Genomic DNA, 13,088 nt, shown 5'->3' on the forward strand with positions numbered 1-13,088 from the left:
CATTGAGATGCAGATTTGACGACTGGCAGAAAAGTTTGAACTAGGCCTTTCATGAATCTCACTATTGTAGGGTGAGTAAAGATGGAACCTCTCTTCACTGGAAGAAGGCAAGCAATGACCTCTGCAAAATGGACCTGCAGTGAGCTAATGGAAAGATCTGAGATCTTTAAAAACAGCAGGTAAACTAAAACAACTGGGATATCTCAGAACTTGGAGAAGGCTGCCTATGCTGAGCCCAGGTAGAGAGAAACATCTCCATTTAGCTAGGTAGCAGGTCCTAGTTGAGTCTTTCCTACTTTGAATAAGAATATCTTGGATGGGTGCCAAGCAAAATGCTCTAGTTCTGATGCCCATCCAAACACCAGCCCATGAGATGGAGTGGGTCTGGATAAGGGGTGTCTGATTCTGCCTCCTTCTTGAGTAAGGAGATCCAGGAAGAAGCAGATCCTGAGAGGAGGATGAACTGACATTCTCAGGAGTTCTGGGAACCAAAACTGTCTGGGCCAGTGGGTGTGAGGAGAATGACTCTGCCCTTTCATGATGGATCTTTCTCAAGACCTGTGGTAATGGGAGAACAGGCGGAAAGGCATATCTGAGTTTGTCCATTCATGACAACAGGAGAGCATTGCCCTGGGAGCCATAATCCATAGCTCCTCTGGAGCACTATAAGAGAAGCTTCCTGTTTGTTTCCCATTAAGGTGTTTCCCACTAAATGAATCTCTCATCCAGGATGGAGCTGTGTATCTTCCCCACACAGTCTACAGAGAAGGATCTGTTCAGGTTGTCTGCTAAAGAGTACTGAACCCTTGGAAGGTATGTAGATTGGATAGTGATGTGGTTTCTGGTGCACCCGTTCCAAAGTCTGGCTGCTTCTAGGCAAAGAGGAAGAGATTTTGCTCTGTCCTGTTCATTTATGTAAAAGACCATGGTGATGTTGCCCAATATTACTTGGACATGAAGAGAATAAATGAGTTGCAGAGAAGTCTGCATGCCACACAGTCCGCCCTCAGTACCAGTAGACTGATGTGCAGTCCTGGCCTCCTGGAGTATCCAAATACCTGGTATGGTGTGGTTGTTCAGGTGAGCACCCAACCCATAAGAGATGCATCTTTTATGATGGTGGTACTAGGGGCGGGAGTGATGAAGAGGATGCCAACTCTCATTCCATCCAGGTTTGACCACCAAATAAAAAAGGGAATGGTCACTCATGTTGATGTGATCCTTGTCTGGTACATTGATTGACCAGACCCAGGCCTGTAGGCAGCATAGATTAAGTCTGGCAAATGGTGTCACATAAATGCATGAGGCCATGTGACCTAGAAGAGAAAGGCACAGCTTGGCCGTTATCTTTGGTCAATAAGTAATTTGTGCTATCAGATTGCTCATTAACTGAAATCTTTCTGTGGTGAGGATAGCTCTTGTTGAAATGGAGTCCAGATAAAGCTTAGCGCCAGTGTAGGTGTTAAACTGGACTTTTCTTTGTTTACACAGACACCCATCGCTACTAGAAGATGGAGCAGGAACAAAGCCACCAACCTCTTGACTGGAGCAACCTACTAGGAGCCAATCATCAAGATACAGGAAAACTGCACTCAGAAGAACTCACAGGTTCTTTGTGCAGTAGGATCAGCTTATCAAAGTTAATTATATAATCCCCACCTCTAAGCACAGTGCGCTAAGATACAAGTGCAGTTAGATGAAAGGCTATGGAAGAAAGGCTATGTTCTTCCCATATCTTTCCCCACACACAATTCCTATAGGTGCACCCACAAAAAAGAATCACCTTTTCTGTCTGCAGAAACCTGTGTGTATGCGTGCGTACATGCATATAAACTGCCATTTGTGCATGGAGGTTCAGTAAATATGCAAACGGATAGTCAGGTACCCAGTTACCTAATTTGCACGCATAAATTGCTGTTTATATGCACAAATGGTTCTTCAGGTACAGCAAACGTGCTCGTTTTTATAAATGCAACCACATTTGAAAATCAGGCTAAAGACAAACTTTAGTTAAGAATAACTTTAATTTGAAAATAAAAGCAATGTTTTCAAAGGGAGTTGACTAAAGAAACTGAACACTGTCACTTAATTTTGTTTAGATTATTTTTTAAAATGGTCAGGAGAAGATTAATACAGTATTGAAGGTTTAAAAGTTAAAAGGGCCAGATTCACTTTGCACTCACCCTACTTTTTACACTAGTGTGACTCTGTTTACTTCGCTGGAGTTATTCCTCATTTACACCAGTTTAAGAGAAAAAAAATGAAGAGCAAAATTTTTTGCCCTACCAATTTTGTCATTTTTAATTTACTAGAAATTAAACAGTTCCTCCATGTTACTAATGTACCCGGAAACTATCATGGCCGTTTCTCTATTTTCTCTCCACATCAGCCTCAGTTAAAAAAAATTAAGACTAAAAACTTGTAAAAGTTAATTTAGTGTTTGTGACAGAGGCCAGACAAGTTCTATGGAAACTGAAGCATTCTGTTCACAGAAAAAGAACATTAGTTTGTATAATTTTGGTCAAGGACTTACACAGATCTGTGCTGTGAATGTTTCTAGCTCTGAGGACTTTCACTGTGAGATTGTAGTACGGGTGCTTCTCATGCTGAAAAGACAATCAACTTGAATGTTAAACTCAGCCACAATCCACCTTGAGAAAACTGCTAATATTAAACAAAAATAGGGGAACAGCCAGCCCATGGGTTGCTTAGCCTATGAAAACTAAGAACCACTTCAGACTCAGGAAGTGGAAGCTCATCAGGCTAAGCAGAGTAGAATTGGCCTATCTTTCTTTACCTGCTTCAGTAATCTGCCTTTATACCTCAGATCTGCCTACTCATCTTAAGATGTCAGTTCTCTCCATTAACTTGAGAACTATGAACCATGAGAAAGTCCCTGCAAAGGGACAGGGAGTAGTTACAGTGGTCAGAATATTGCTATATAATCTGAGATTGAAGACTTTGTGATGTCTCATAGAAACAGTCTATGAAAATGTTCTTTATATGCTATCCATGAGTGCTGAGCTGCCATGCGCTCGTTTTAGAAAAAGCACTTCAAAACATTTATTTGCTAATAAATAACACAAATTATTGCACAGACTTCTCTCAGAGATATAAAACAAGAAATGAAGTACACACACTTTTTTATTCCAACCTTTACAAGTGTTGCTTGACTTTACTGATTTGAAATGTATAGAGGCCTTATTTTCACTAGGGGAAAAAGTGGTGTGTTCTAACCTCGTGTTAACTAACATGTCATAGCTAACATGAGGTAAAATCCCTGTGAAGGCAAGCAAGCTGTAGCATTAACACATGGTAGCAGGTCAAAATAAATGCTACCAGCCCACTAGCATGTGTGAAAACGACAAACTGCCTTGTCTTCACTAGAATTTTACCTCACGTTAGTTAGCATGTGTTAGCTAATACAAGATAAGAACATAACTTTTTTCCTTCTGTGGTCGCACCTAAAAATTTGAGAACCTGAACAAAACCCTTGACCGAAGCCACAGTGCCTGTATTATTTGCTAGAACATTAGCTTGAATGTTATTGATGTAAATGGGGAATTGTTTTGGCAGAGAGAATTTTGTTCATTCATTATTTTACCACCTGTGTAAGGAACCCGTATCCAGCACAAGACCAAACGCAGTAATCTGGCTCAGTAGCCTTAAGTATTTTGCATCGCTGTTTACAGGTATGTAAACCGAACAGTCAGTTAAGCCTGGTCTATACTTGAACAGTGAAGCAATAAGAAAAGAGGCAAATAAGTGTTATACCTCAAAGTTAATTATTCTTCCCCCACCCCCTCCCTGACTGCACCTGGAACAAGAGATTTTGGGAACAAGAATGGGCAAAGTCCAACTACCGTTTATGGTTAATAACAACATATTTCTAACTTTGTTATGCAAACATTTAAATAAATCTCTTCCATTTTTCTCCCAGAGATTATAAATATTTCACTCAGGATATGTCTACACTACAAGCTCTACAGCAGCATAGCTGCAGCATTGCAGTTATGCCTCTGTAATGCAGACACTGACAACAGGAGGGGTTTTCCGTCGACTCGCTGTAGTAAATCCACCCCCTCAAGAGGCTGTAGCTAAGTCAATAGAAGAATTCCTCCATCAACCTAGTGGTGTCTACATCGGGGTTTAGGTCATCTTAACTACATCTCTCCAGGGTGTGAATTTTTCACACCATTGAGCAATGTAGCAAGGTCAACCTAAGTTTTAGATGAAGACCAGGCCTCACTCTATATGCTGAAAGGGTCAGAGTTAGGACCTGACTCTGCAAACATACACTGGAAAATGCAGGACTTACTACTGTTAAAACTTTTACTGACATCAGTGGGACCAAGCAAACCAATAAGCACTATGCTCAGGCCTGTAGTTTTGCAGTTTCTTCATTCACTAGTTGCAAAATCATATAGCAAAAGAATTGCTAGCGACGCATTTACATTACCTGCCTGTCAGAGAACTCAGTATCTTTCTTCTTAAATAGCACAGCAGCCAGAAGTGGCAGCATTCGGGTTGACACCTGGCTAAGCAGCACAGCACGGAACATGAGAGACTGGGTCCAGGCACCTCCCAAGCCTGAGGTAAATGTAACAGAGAATGAACAGTGTTTAAAACCACTGGGCTGCTCTGAGTTCACTAGCTGGTTCTGCTCTCTCCTCAATGCAGGTGTTACTCTAATATCCTGTCCTTGAAAGCACGCACACAGCGCTGCTCCCATATTTCTTTAATGTTATTTCAAACCCTCCTTTTAAAACTAATTATCTGAGGCAGTGACTGCAGATATTTTGAAGAAGTCAGAGCACAGGAACTTCATTTGTATATTCCTAAATGGCTAGTGCCCATTTAAAAAAAATATCCCTGCACATTTCGCTGAGTGCTTCGCTGCATGTTTCTTAGTCTCTTAGCGCTAAAGAAACAGTTACATCAAATGTCCACAAAGTTCCCTAGTCCAGGGGAGCAGGTATTGAATTAAGGAACCTCAGACATCCAGCCGGATGTAACAGGAGCCAGGATATCGATGCCTGCCATATAACCCTGACCAATAGCATATGTCAGGGGCCAACTAATAGTCTCTTCTAGCACTCCTGGGTATCTGACCATTATTACACCAGAAGCCTAATTCCATAATACAGTGTGCCATACAACTTCATACTCTCCCTTCAAATGCCTCCAGACTTGTTTTTTTCTTAGTTTTCAGTTGCTTACATTCATTCCCCCACTCTTGCTCTTTAGACTGAATTTGCTCCTTCAAACAGTTATATGTAGACAGACTTCATAATAGCTATGTGTGTCAGAGAAACGATGGTCCAGTGGTTAGGGCATTAGTCTACAAGATGGGAAACCTGAGCTCTTGTTCCACCACAGACTTCATATGTGACCTGGGGCAAGTCAATTCTCCGTTTGTAAAATGTGGATAATAATATTTTTCTCCTTACAAGGGTGTTGTAAGGACAAATACAATAAAGAATGGGAAATGCTGTTACGAGGGCAATAGATAAGATATACAAAGTTAAGAAATGTAAAGAAGGAACTCACAAGATGTGAGTATCTGCTCATCTCATGATCTTTTACTGTTGGATCAGTTATCTTCCCTCCACCCCTCCTCCACCCTTTGTTTCAGAGTTCATCCCAGGGGATAGGAGCCACATCTTGTCTCTCTATGAAGCACCCCACACATTTTTCTACAGAAATAATAAGCAATAGGTGAGAATGGGAGGGGCATTAACTTTAGCTATGAATTTCCTGATGTGAGCGTTATTGTCATCGCAATGTTATTGACATCAGGGGCGGCTCCAGCCACAGCACGCCAAGAGCCACTGGGGGCACTCTGCCGGTCACCGCGAGGGCGGCAGGCAGGCTGCCTTTGGCGGCCTGCCTGCGGAAGGTCTGCTGGTCCCGCAGCTTCGTCGGACCTCCCGCCGGCGTGTCTGTGGGAGGTCCGTCGAAGGCAGCCTGCCTGCCGTGCTTGGGGCGGCAAAATGCCTAGAGCCGCCCCTGATTGACATGTATTTGTACATTAATTTCCTCGTTCTTTTTCCATGCTTTAAAAAGAAATCAGTTCATGGAAGTTTACAGGCTCACTGTTTACACAGCAGGCCATAAAGGCTTCAAAAAAGATGAATATGTATTACAACACACTCATTTTGAAAATGCATATGTCCTGCAAAAAGAATCCCCAAAAGACCCTGAAATTGAAGTCACAGAACAAATACGAAGTCCTATTGGAAATCTTTGAAAAAGTATCTTTGTAGTTATTTAAGACACAGCTTTCAGCTTTAACAGACTAGGGTCCCTTGAAAATCTTCAGCTGGTTTCTACTTGGCAATTGGTGACTGCTGGTTTACACTAATCATAATCATCTCATTATTACCTTGTGCTCCCCCATCTGTAGCATCCACCCATTGACATCTTGTCATATATTAAAGCCTAAGCTTTTTGGGGCAGAGACCTCTTTTTGATACAATGCCTAAGACAATGGGCTCCCAATCCCTGAAAGGGACCTCATTATTTGCATTGTGATGGCACTTACAGGTATAATAGTGGCTCTACGTAGTCAACTAGATTCTGAAACACTACACTGCTTTTTTTTTGGGCTACTGGTACCTGGGGTTCCTGTTCCTCTAACTGAAGCCAGAGACCAACCAGTTGATGAATTCTAATGGTGCCTACTGGAATTTCCACTAGAGATTAGATTCTAATTGTCTGAAGTTAAATGTGACATCACCAGTTACACGCAGGAAAAACTGCAGTGTGAATGACATTCAGCACATTCATCAACAGCTGAGTGTCCAGGAGGAGTTTGAATATGATCATTCATACTGAATCCCCAAATTATGTTAGAAGTTAGATGCAATTGCCCACACAGACTCATTAAATTATTTCAAGCACAATGAATGGGTGTTTAGGATTTTTCTTCCAAACTGTGTTAGCCATAAGGTTTTTGGGTTGCACATTAAAAAAGGAAAACAAAAGTACGAGGGCCTTATTGCTTCTGGAATAAGGATGCTTTCGAAGATAAGGCCTGGGGTAGGGAGTCTAGAGACCTGGATTCCATTCCCAGCTCTGCCAGAGACTCACTGTGTAACTTCAGGCAAGTCAGTTAATAAATTATTAGTATCATGTTTTTTGTGATGCAGCAGTGGTCATAGGTCAGGGCCTCATTATGCTAGGTGCTGTACATACAACATGATAAAAAAGACAGGCCCTGTCCTCAAAGCTCATAACAGAAACCTATGATGAGGCAACCTGACAAGGATTACAGCAGACACAGTAACAGTCAAAGTATCACATTTGGTACAACAGAGGTGTGGTATGGAGGGTCAAGTGCCCTCCCAGATTGGCCTGCCAGAGGCAGGGAGAGAGAGAGGGACTCTGTCCTTCTCTCCCTGTGCCTCCCTGCTGACATGTTTGCCACTCTCCCTGGCAGCCAGATAGGGAGAGGGACAGAGCTGCTTCTGCCTGAGAGCGCCTGGCTGGGAGGCAGTAGTGGCCCGTTCCCTGCCTGGGCTTGGCTGCCAGATACAAGGGCGGAGCAGCACACTGGAAGGAGACGGGACTCCGGCTCACTCAGTCCCTGTCCTCAGCAACAGGGCCTGGGTGGGGAGTGGCCCACTACCGCCCCAGCTGCTGGAGACAGGAGCCAAATGAGCCAGAAACATGTCGGGCATGGAGAGGCAGCTCCAGTCATCTGTGTGGTACAATAAGCTGCATTCACAGTTAAACCATCAGTAAAATGAAAACAGTAATACCTATTTACTTCTTAGGTGTGTTTTGAGGAAAAATTTATTTATGACTGTAAAGGACTTTGAGATCATTGTACTGAAAATGCTAGAGAAGGGGCAGGACACTGGTTTTGTTCCTCATTGTTTCCCACTGCTCTAAGCAGACCTTGTGTACAACTTTTGATACTTTAAGAACTGATCTTTACACTAGGTCTAAAATCACCTTATAGTAAATTCTGCAAGTATGGCAGAATCATAAGGGAGAATACTGCATGGCACATGGGGTTGATACACTTGCCCTACACATTTTATACCTGCTGATCATAAGTAAAAGGTTCATGTGGTTTCCACGTAGTGCCCATTTGTACATAGGATAAAACCATCAGAGTTCAGCACATCAGACATTACTGGCACTCTGCTTTCATCTACACGAGCAAGTGTTGCAGGTTAGATGTGAAGAGGAGCATTTTTCTTTCATCATAACGTATCACCGCCTCCCAAACTCAAAAGGATGTGTTCCAAAGCAACACCCTTGCAACAAGTTGTAATTTGCTATTATTTGAAGAAGGATGGTATACCTGTCAGTAAGGCACTGATGGATTACAAGAGATAAATTTTTCCACAAAAATCTAGCAAAAGAATGTAGGATAACGCTTGGGAAAATTAGTAGATGCAGATTTACAAATTCAAAGGGGGAAAAAATGGACCCAAATAGTAATATCAGACAGGAATCCCCCAATTTTGGACCCACTTCCAGAGCTGAATTTTGTGACTGAGGCTCAGCGCTACCAACTACAGCAACACAAGTCAAGTTTTGTCAACAGAGATCATTTAAGCACAGACAAGTGTTTTAGCTCTCCTTCAACCAGGAATTGTGATATCAAAAGGTATGCTAAATTGTTTCCTTTTGCTGGGAATAATGCAAAAGTTTACTTCACAGAGCATCAAGGGGCCTAGAAGAGAGACTGGAACTTGGAGTGGGGGTGGGAGAGATTGAGGTCAGATGAGGAATCTACAAGTGAGACCGGAACAAGGAGAGTGGGGATGAAAGATGGATTAGATGAGAAGCCTAGGGAGGGAGGAGGCAGCTGGCTGGACAAGGAACCCAGAGAGGGAATCTGGGATGAAGAGCTAGGGTGGAGAGAAGACTAGGACTCCAATAGGGAGCCCTGAAGAGGATATTGGGACTGGCTGGTCAAGGGAGACTGGCATGAGGGGCTTGGGGCGGGAGACTGGGACCATCTATGTGAGGAGATTGGTATGAGCTGACACTGGGCATGGAAAGTGATAGACACTGGCTGGAATGGATGGGGCAGAAGGTCTATGACCATTAGATACACTGCCCACAGAACTTGGACTAGAACACAAAATTCCTGACTGTTACCATTCCTCTGCTATCAGCAAGCATCTGTGAAACCAACTGGCAAAGTGTGTGTCTCATCCCCCTCTAATGCTGGTCTACACGCAGAGGATGACAATCCACTATTGCTATCAGTTACTTGGTTTGCTCAGTGGCAGAGAGCTGTGCAGTGGATGTGAAGGTTTCAGCTCTGTTGATGACCCATGCGGAGGACAAGCTGCACGTTTTGCAGTTTGATTGGTTTTAAAAACCTAGGAAATTACACACAAAAATCTACACTGAAATAACATTCCAATTGCAAAGCCAATCACTCAGAAGTTAGAAAATGTCCAGAATGTCCAGACTGTACTACCTTAATTCACACCCCTTGTGCATATGCATTATGCACATTCTTTAACTACATGATCACATACTATTTTTTTCTACAGACGTTTGCCTCATTCAGTGCACAGGCTGGATAGTGCTCGGGGGATAAATTAAGTTTGTACAATAAAGCAGTGGTTCTCAACCAGGGGTCCAGGGCCCACTGGGGGGGGATGTGAGCAGGTTTCAGGGGGTCTGCCAAGCAGGGCCAGCATTAGACTTGCTGGGGCCCAGGGCAGAAAGCCGAAACTCCACGTCCTGGAGCTGAAGCCAAAACCTGAGCAACTTAGCTTCACAGGGCCGTCTGTGGTGTGAGCCTCAGGCAATTGCCCTGCTTGCTAACCCCTAATGCTGGCCCTGGCTTTTATATGCAGAAAAACAGTTGTTGTGGCACAGGCAGACTGTAAAATTTTTATAACATATTGAGGGAGGGCGCCTCCAAAAGAAAAAGGCTGAGAACCCCTGCAATAAAGGATGCTACTTCCCGCAGGACCCCTGCCTCATTTGTTGCAGAAGTAGGACCATGTGTACTATTTGCTGATCTGAGACACGCAGGTCTAAGGCCATCCAAAACTAAAGGCTTGCCCCCTTAGCTAAGGGGGAGGAACCTCTAAGCCCAGGCCACAAGTGAGAATGTGGGACAACAAATGAAAAAACAGAAACAGGAACAGGAGTGAAGTCAAAGGTTGAAAATCAGAGGACCCTGGACAGCACCCACTGCCTCTCAAAGATGTCTTAGAAGTCAGTGGACGCTGCCCAGAGGAACTCTGCCAGGAAACTTGATTGAACCAAAGAATGAAAATAGACCCCACACTCACAGAGCATCTCCACTTCATGCTTCCTCCTCCTGGTGTGATGGACAGCCATCTTAGCCAGTGCCAGGAAGAGGTTAACGAGGAGGTCCCACAATTTGTGAGGCCACGGATTGAATGTGCATCAATCAGGAGTTGCAAGGAAAAGTGCAGCTAGAACCTCAGTAAGAGGTTCTGGAGGAGCCAGAAGAGGGGCTTCAACCTGACACATCCTACATATATGTATGCTAGCATCTCCCTCTTGCCACAAAAGGGACAGGTGTCAGGAGAGTTCGTGAACTGCACCAAGTACATGCCCGTGGCCATGGCCACATGGAGGAACTGCCAACTAATATCTCCAGTGGGTCCTGGGACCAGAGCAGAGTACAGACTGGCCCATCAGAGTCCCTCACCTTCCTCAGGTGGCAGCAGGTCCCCCACATGGTGTCAGGATGGGACACAAGTGTTAGCATATAAGCCTGTTTGTTAGCCTGGGATAGAATTTTGGGTTTGACTTTTTGATACTCATATCTTATACTAATGTGTGAACAAAGGGATTCTTACTAAAAACAAAGACAGATACTATAAATGTTGCTTTTGCCTAAACCAGATGGGTCTGTTAGTATAATGGAAATAGATAAGAGCAGTTAAAGTGTTAATGGGCATGGTGGGAATGTGATATATGAGCGCACACTTAAAGACTGCCTCAACTCTTTATCTCCAGGCAAGGCCAAGTAACCAGTTAGGAGGGGCAAGGGAGGTTGCGGGGGATGCATAAGAAACACTAAAAGCTGAAGGCAGGCCTGGCATTGGCCAGAGCATAACCTCACTCCTTCCGCACCCCCCCCACATGGGTACAAAAGGGATGGGATGAAGACCTCAACTCATGACCCTTCCAAATGGAACATGACCATAAGTTGTAAGGCGTGTGACTAGGGGCGTGCACTGAAGGTATATTTGGGCTTGCTAAGGAGGAGGAGGGGGTAAATAGGTAATGGGGAATTGGGAATGGGGAAGGAGGACATGGAATAAAGGCTCTGTGGCATCAGAGCTGGGAACGGAACACTGGGAAACAGATTCTGCCGGTCTGTAGAGCTATGAATGTGTTTGCTTGGAACTAACCTCAATAAACATCGAATTGCCTGCACTTCAGACTTCTGGTCTTCTGCTTTCTGTCTGCATGACAAGAACCAGGGGAGAGGGTGAAGGGAAAGCCCTCTAACAACAAGGGCAAGGAAGGGGCTGGTATGAAGCAAGATCACATACAGATGTTCACTGGGCACAGTTCAGCAGCAGACCGGCTGGATGTTGGGCAGCTGGCACAGGTGGCCTGTTGAGGGTGGCCAGAGAGGCTGGCAGGACAGGGACCCAATGGTGAGTTCTAGCGGGGTGGGCAGGGAGCAGCCACCCACAGGACCTGCTCAAAGAAAGAAAGAGAAGCAGGAGGCAAGGCTGCCCTCACCTCCTGGAGACAGGGCACATGCAAGGTAGGCAGACCCATGCAATGACCAAGAGCCGCAGGGTCCACCCAGGCCCTCAGTTCAATGCTGGCTTAGATCATTGGATTCTATTTCTGCTTCAGTCACAGAATTTTGATGCTGGGCAAATCACTTCAACCAAACTATACACAGGTGATCACAAATTGTGTTTCTTCTCTCCTGAGTGCCTGACTGGAAACCCTGGGATCTGATTTGCAGAAGTGCTGAACACTCACAGCTGCAACTGTAGTCAATGGGGGCTGTGGATTGAACATATATAGTGCTAAGTTCTCTAAAAGACCAGGTCCCTAGGCATCTCAGATGAGGCACCCAATTTAGTGGACACTTTTGGCTTTAATCTCTGTGCCTCAGCTCCCCACCTGTAAAATGAGGATAACAATAGCCTTCGCCTGGCAGAGGTGTTGTGAAGATAAATCAAATAATGTTTGTGAAGCACTCTGATACTGCAATGACGACTACCATAAAAAAAGCCATGAGGAAATTCATTCTGTCTTCAGAACAGGGTTTGAACACTGTGCAGTAAATAAGATCTGATGTCACTCATTGAATAATGAGAAAAGAAAATGTTGACTAGCAGCTCATTAAATGAGCACCATCCATCCAGTGCACTGAATGAGGCAGGGGTCATGTGAGGAAAAAAATAGAATGAGATCATGTCATTAATGACTATTATAATGCACACTTACAAGGGGGCCAAATTAAGATTTCATGGGCAACCTTTATTTAGTCATTTCTTAACTTTTGAGTGCTTGTCTTTACAACCTTAGTGTTCCTTTAACTTATTCTTGTATATGTGTAATACATATACATACACACAAATAGTCTGCAACAGTTAATTAAAAAAAATAAATACAACATATTAAAACAGTTGTTGTTGCTGTGGGTTTGATGAAACAAACACGCAACAAAGGAGCCCATACCAACAGCTCTGCTCTAATTAGCAAGGACCAGTGGTGACAGATTAAGGGCCCATCAGCAAATGAGTGCCCAAATAAAATGGCTTTCCATCCCCTGGTTCCTGCAGTCTGATTTCCTACCTTGGTCCCTTGCTCTACCAAACCTGTTTATTTTCCACTGCTGTAAAGAAGGCCAGGGCATACAGACAGGGAAAGGGGTAGTGTTGCTAGCTCAAAGCCCTTCCCAGACAGTTAAAAAAAAAATTGGGATTTTCCTGTTTTGTACCTCTGTATCACTTCCCATATGCATGAGTGAGAATATTAATATGGGGTGAAAGTTCCCCTACCTTATGAATGCCAACTAGTGCTTCTTTTTCCGAGGGCTTCTGTTTTCGTCGAGGAATGAGCGATCATGCCATAAGCACATTAGCTGAATTAGTCTC

At 43.9% G+C, this 13,088-nt stretch overlaps 1 protein-coding gene across 5 annotated transcripts in view; it reads right to left on the minus strand.

Moving 5' to 3' along the window:
* Window positions 1-13,088, minus strand: part of LOC123368087 (cytosolic phospholipase A2 zeta-like) — a 53,329-nt gene that overhangs the window by 36,128 nt on the left and 4,113 nt on the right. For 2 of the 5 annotated variants that reach the window (XM_045012581.1, XM_045012577.1), the window contains 2 exons: window positions 4,460-4,590; window positions 2,534-2,606 (listed from right to left, as the gene is read on the minus strand). In XM_045012581.1, coding sequence (XP_044868516.1) covers window positions 2,534-2,606; window positions 4,460-4,561 — 175 coding nt within the window. In that variant the 5' untranslated portion in view covers window positions 4,562-4,590. Of the gene's footprint in view, window positions 1-2,533; window positions 2,607-4,459; window positions 4,591-5,220; window positions 5,235-6,385; window positions 6,535-6,618; window positions 6,688-13,088 lie in introns of those variants that run through there. The other 3 variants (XM_045012576.1, XM_045012575.1, XM_045012580.1) reach the window with 3 other exon arrangements.

Source organism: Mauremys mutica, chromosome 4 (assembly GCF_020497125.1).
Source record: "Mauremys mutica isolate MM-2020 ecotype Southern chromosome 4, ASM2049712v1, whole genome shotgun sequence".
NCBI classification, from domain to species: domain Eukaryota; kingdom Metazoa; phylum Chordata; order Testudines; family Geoemydidae; genus Mauremys; species Mauremys mutica.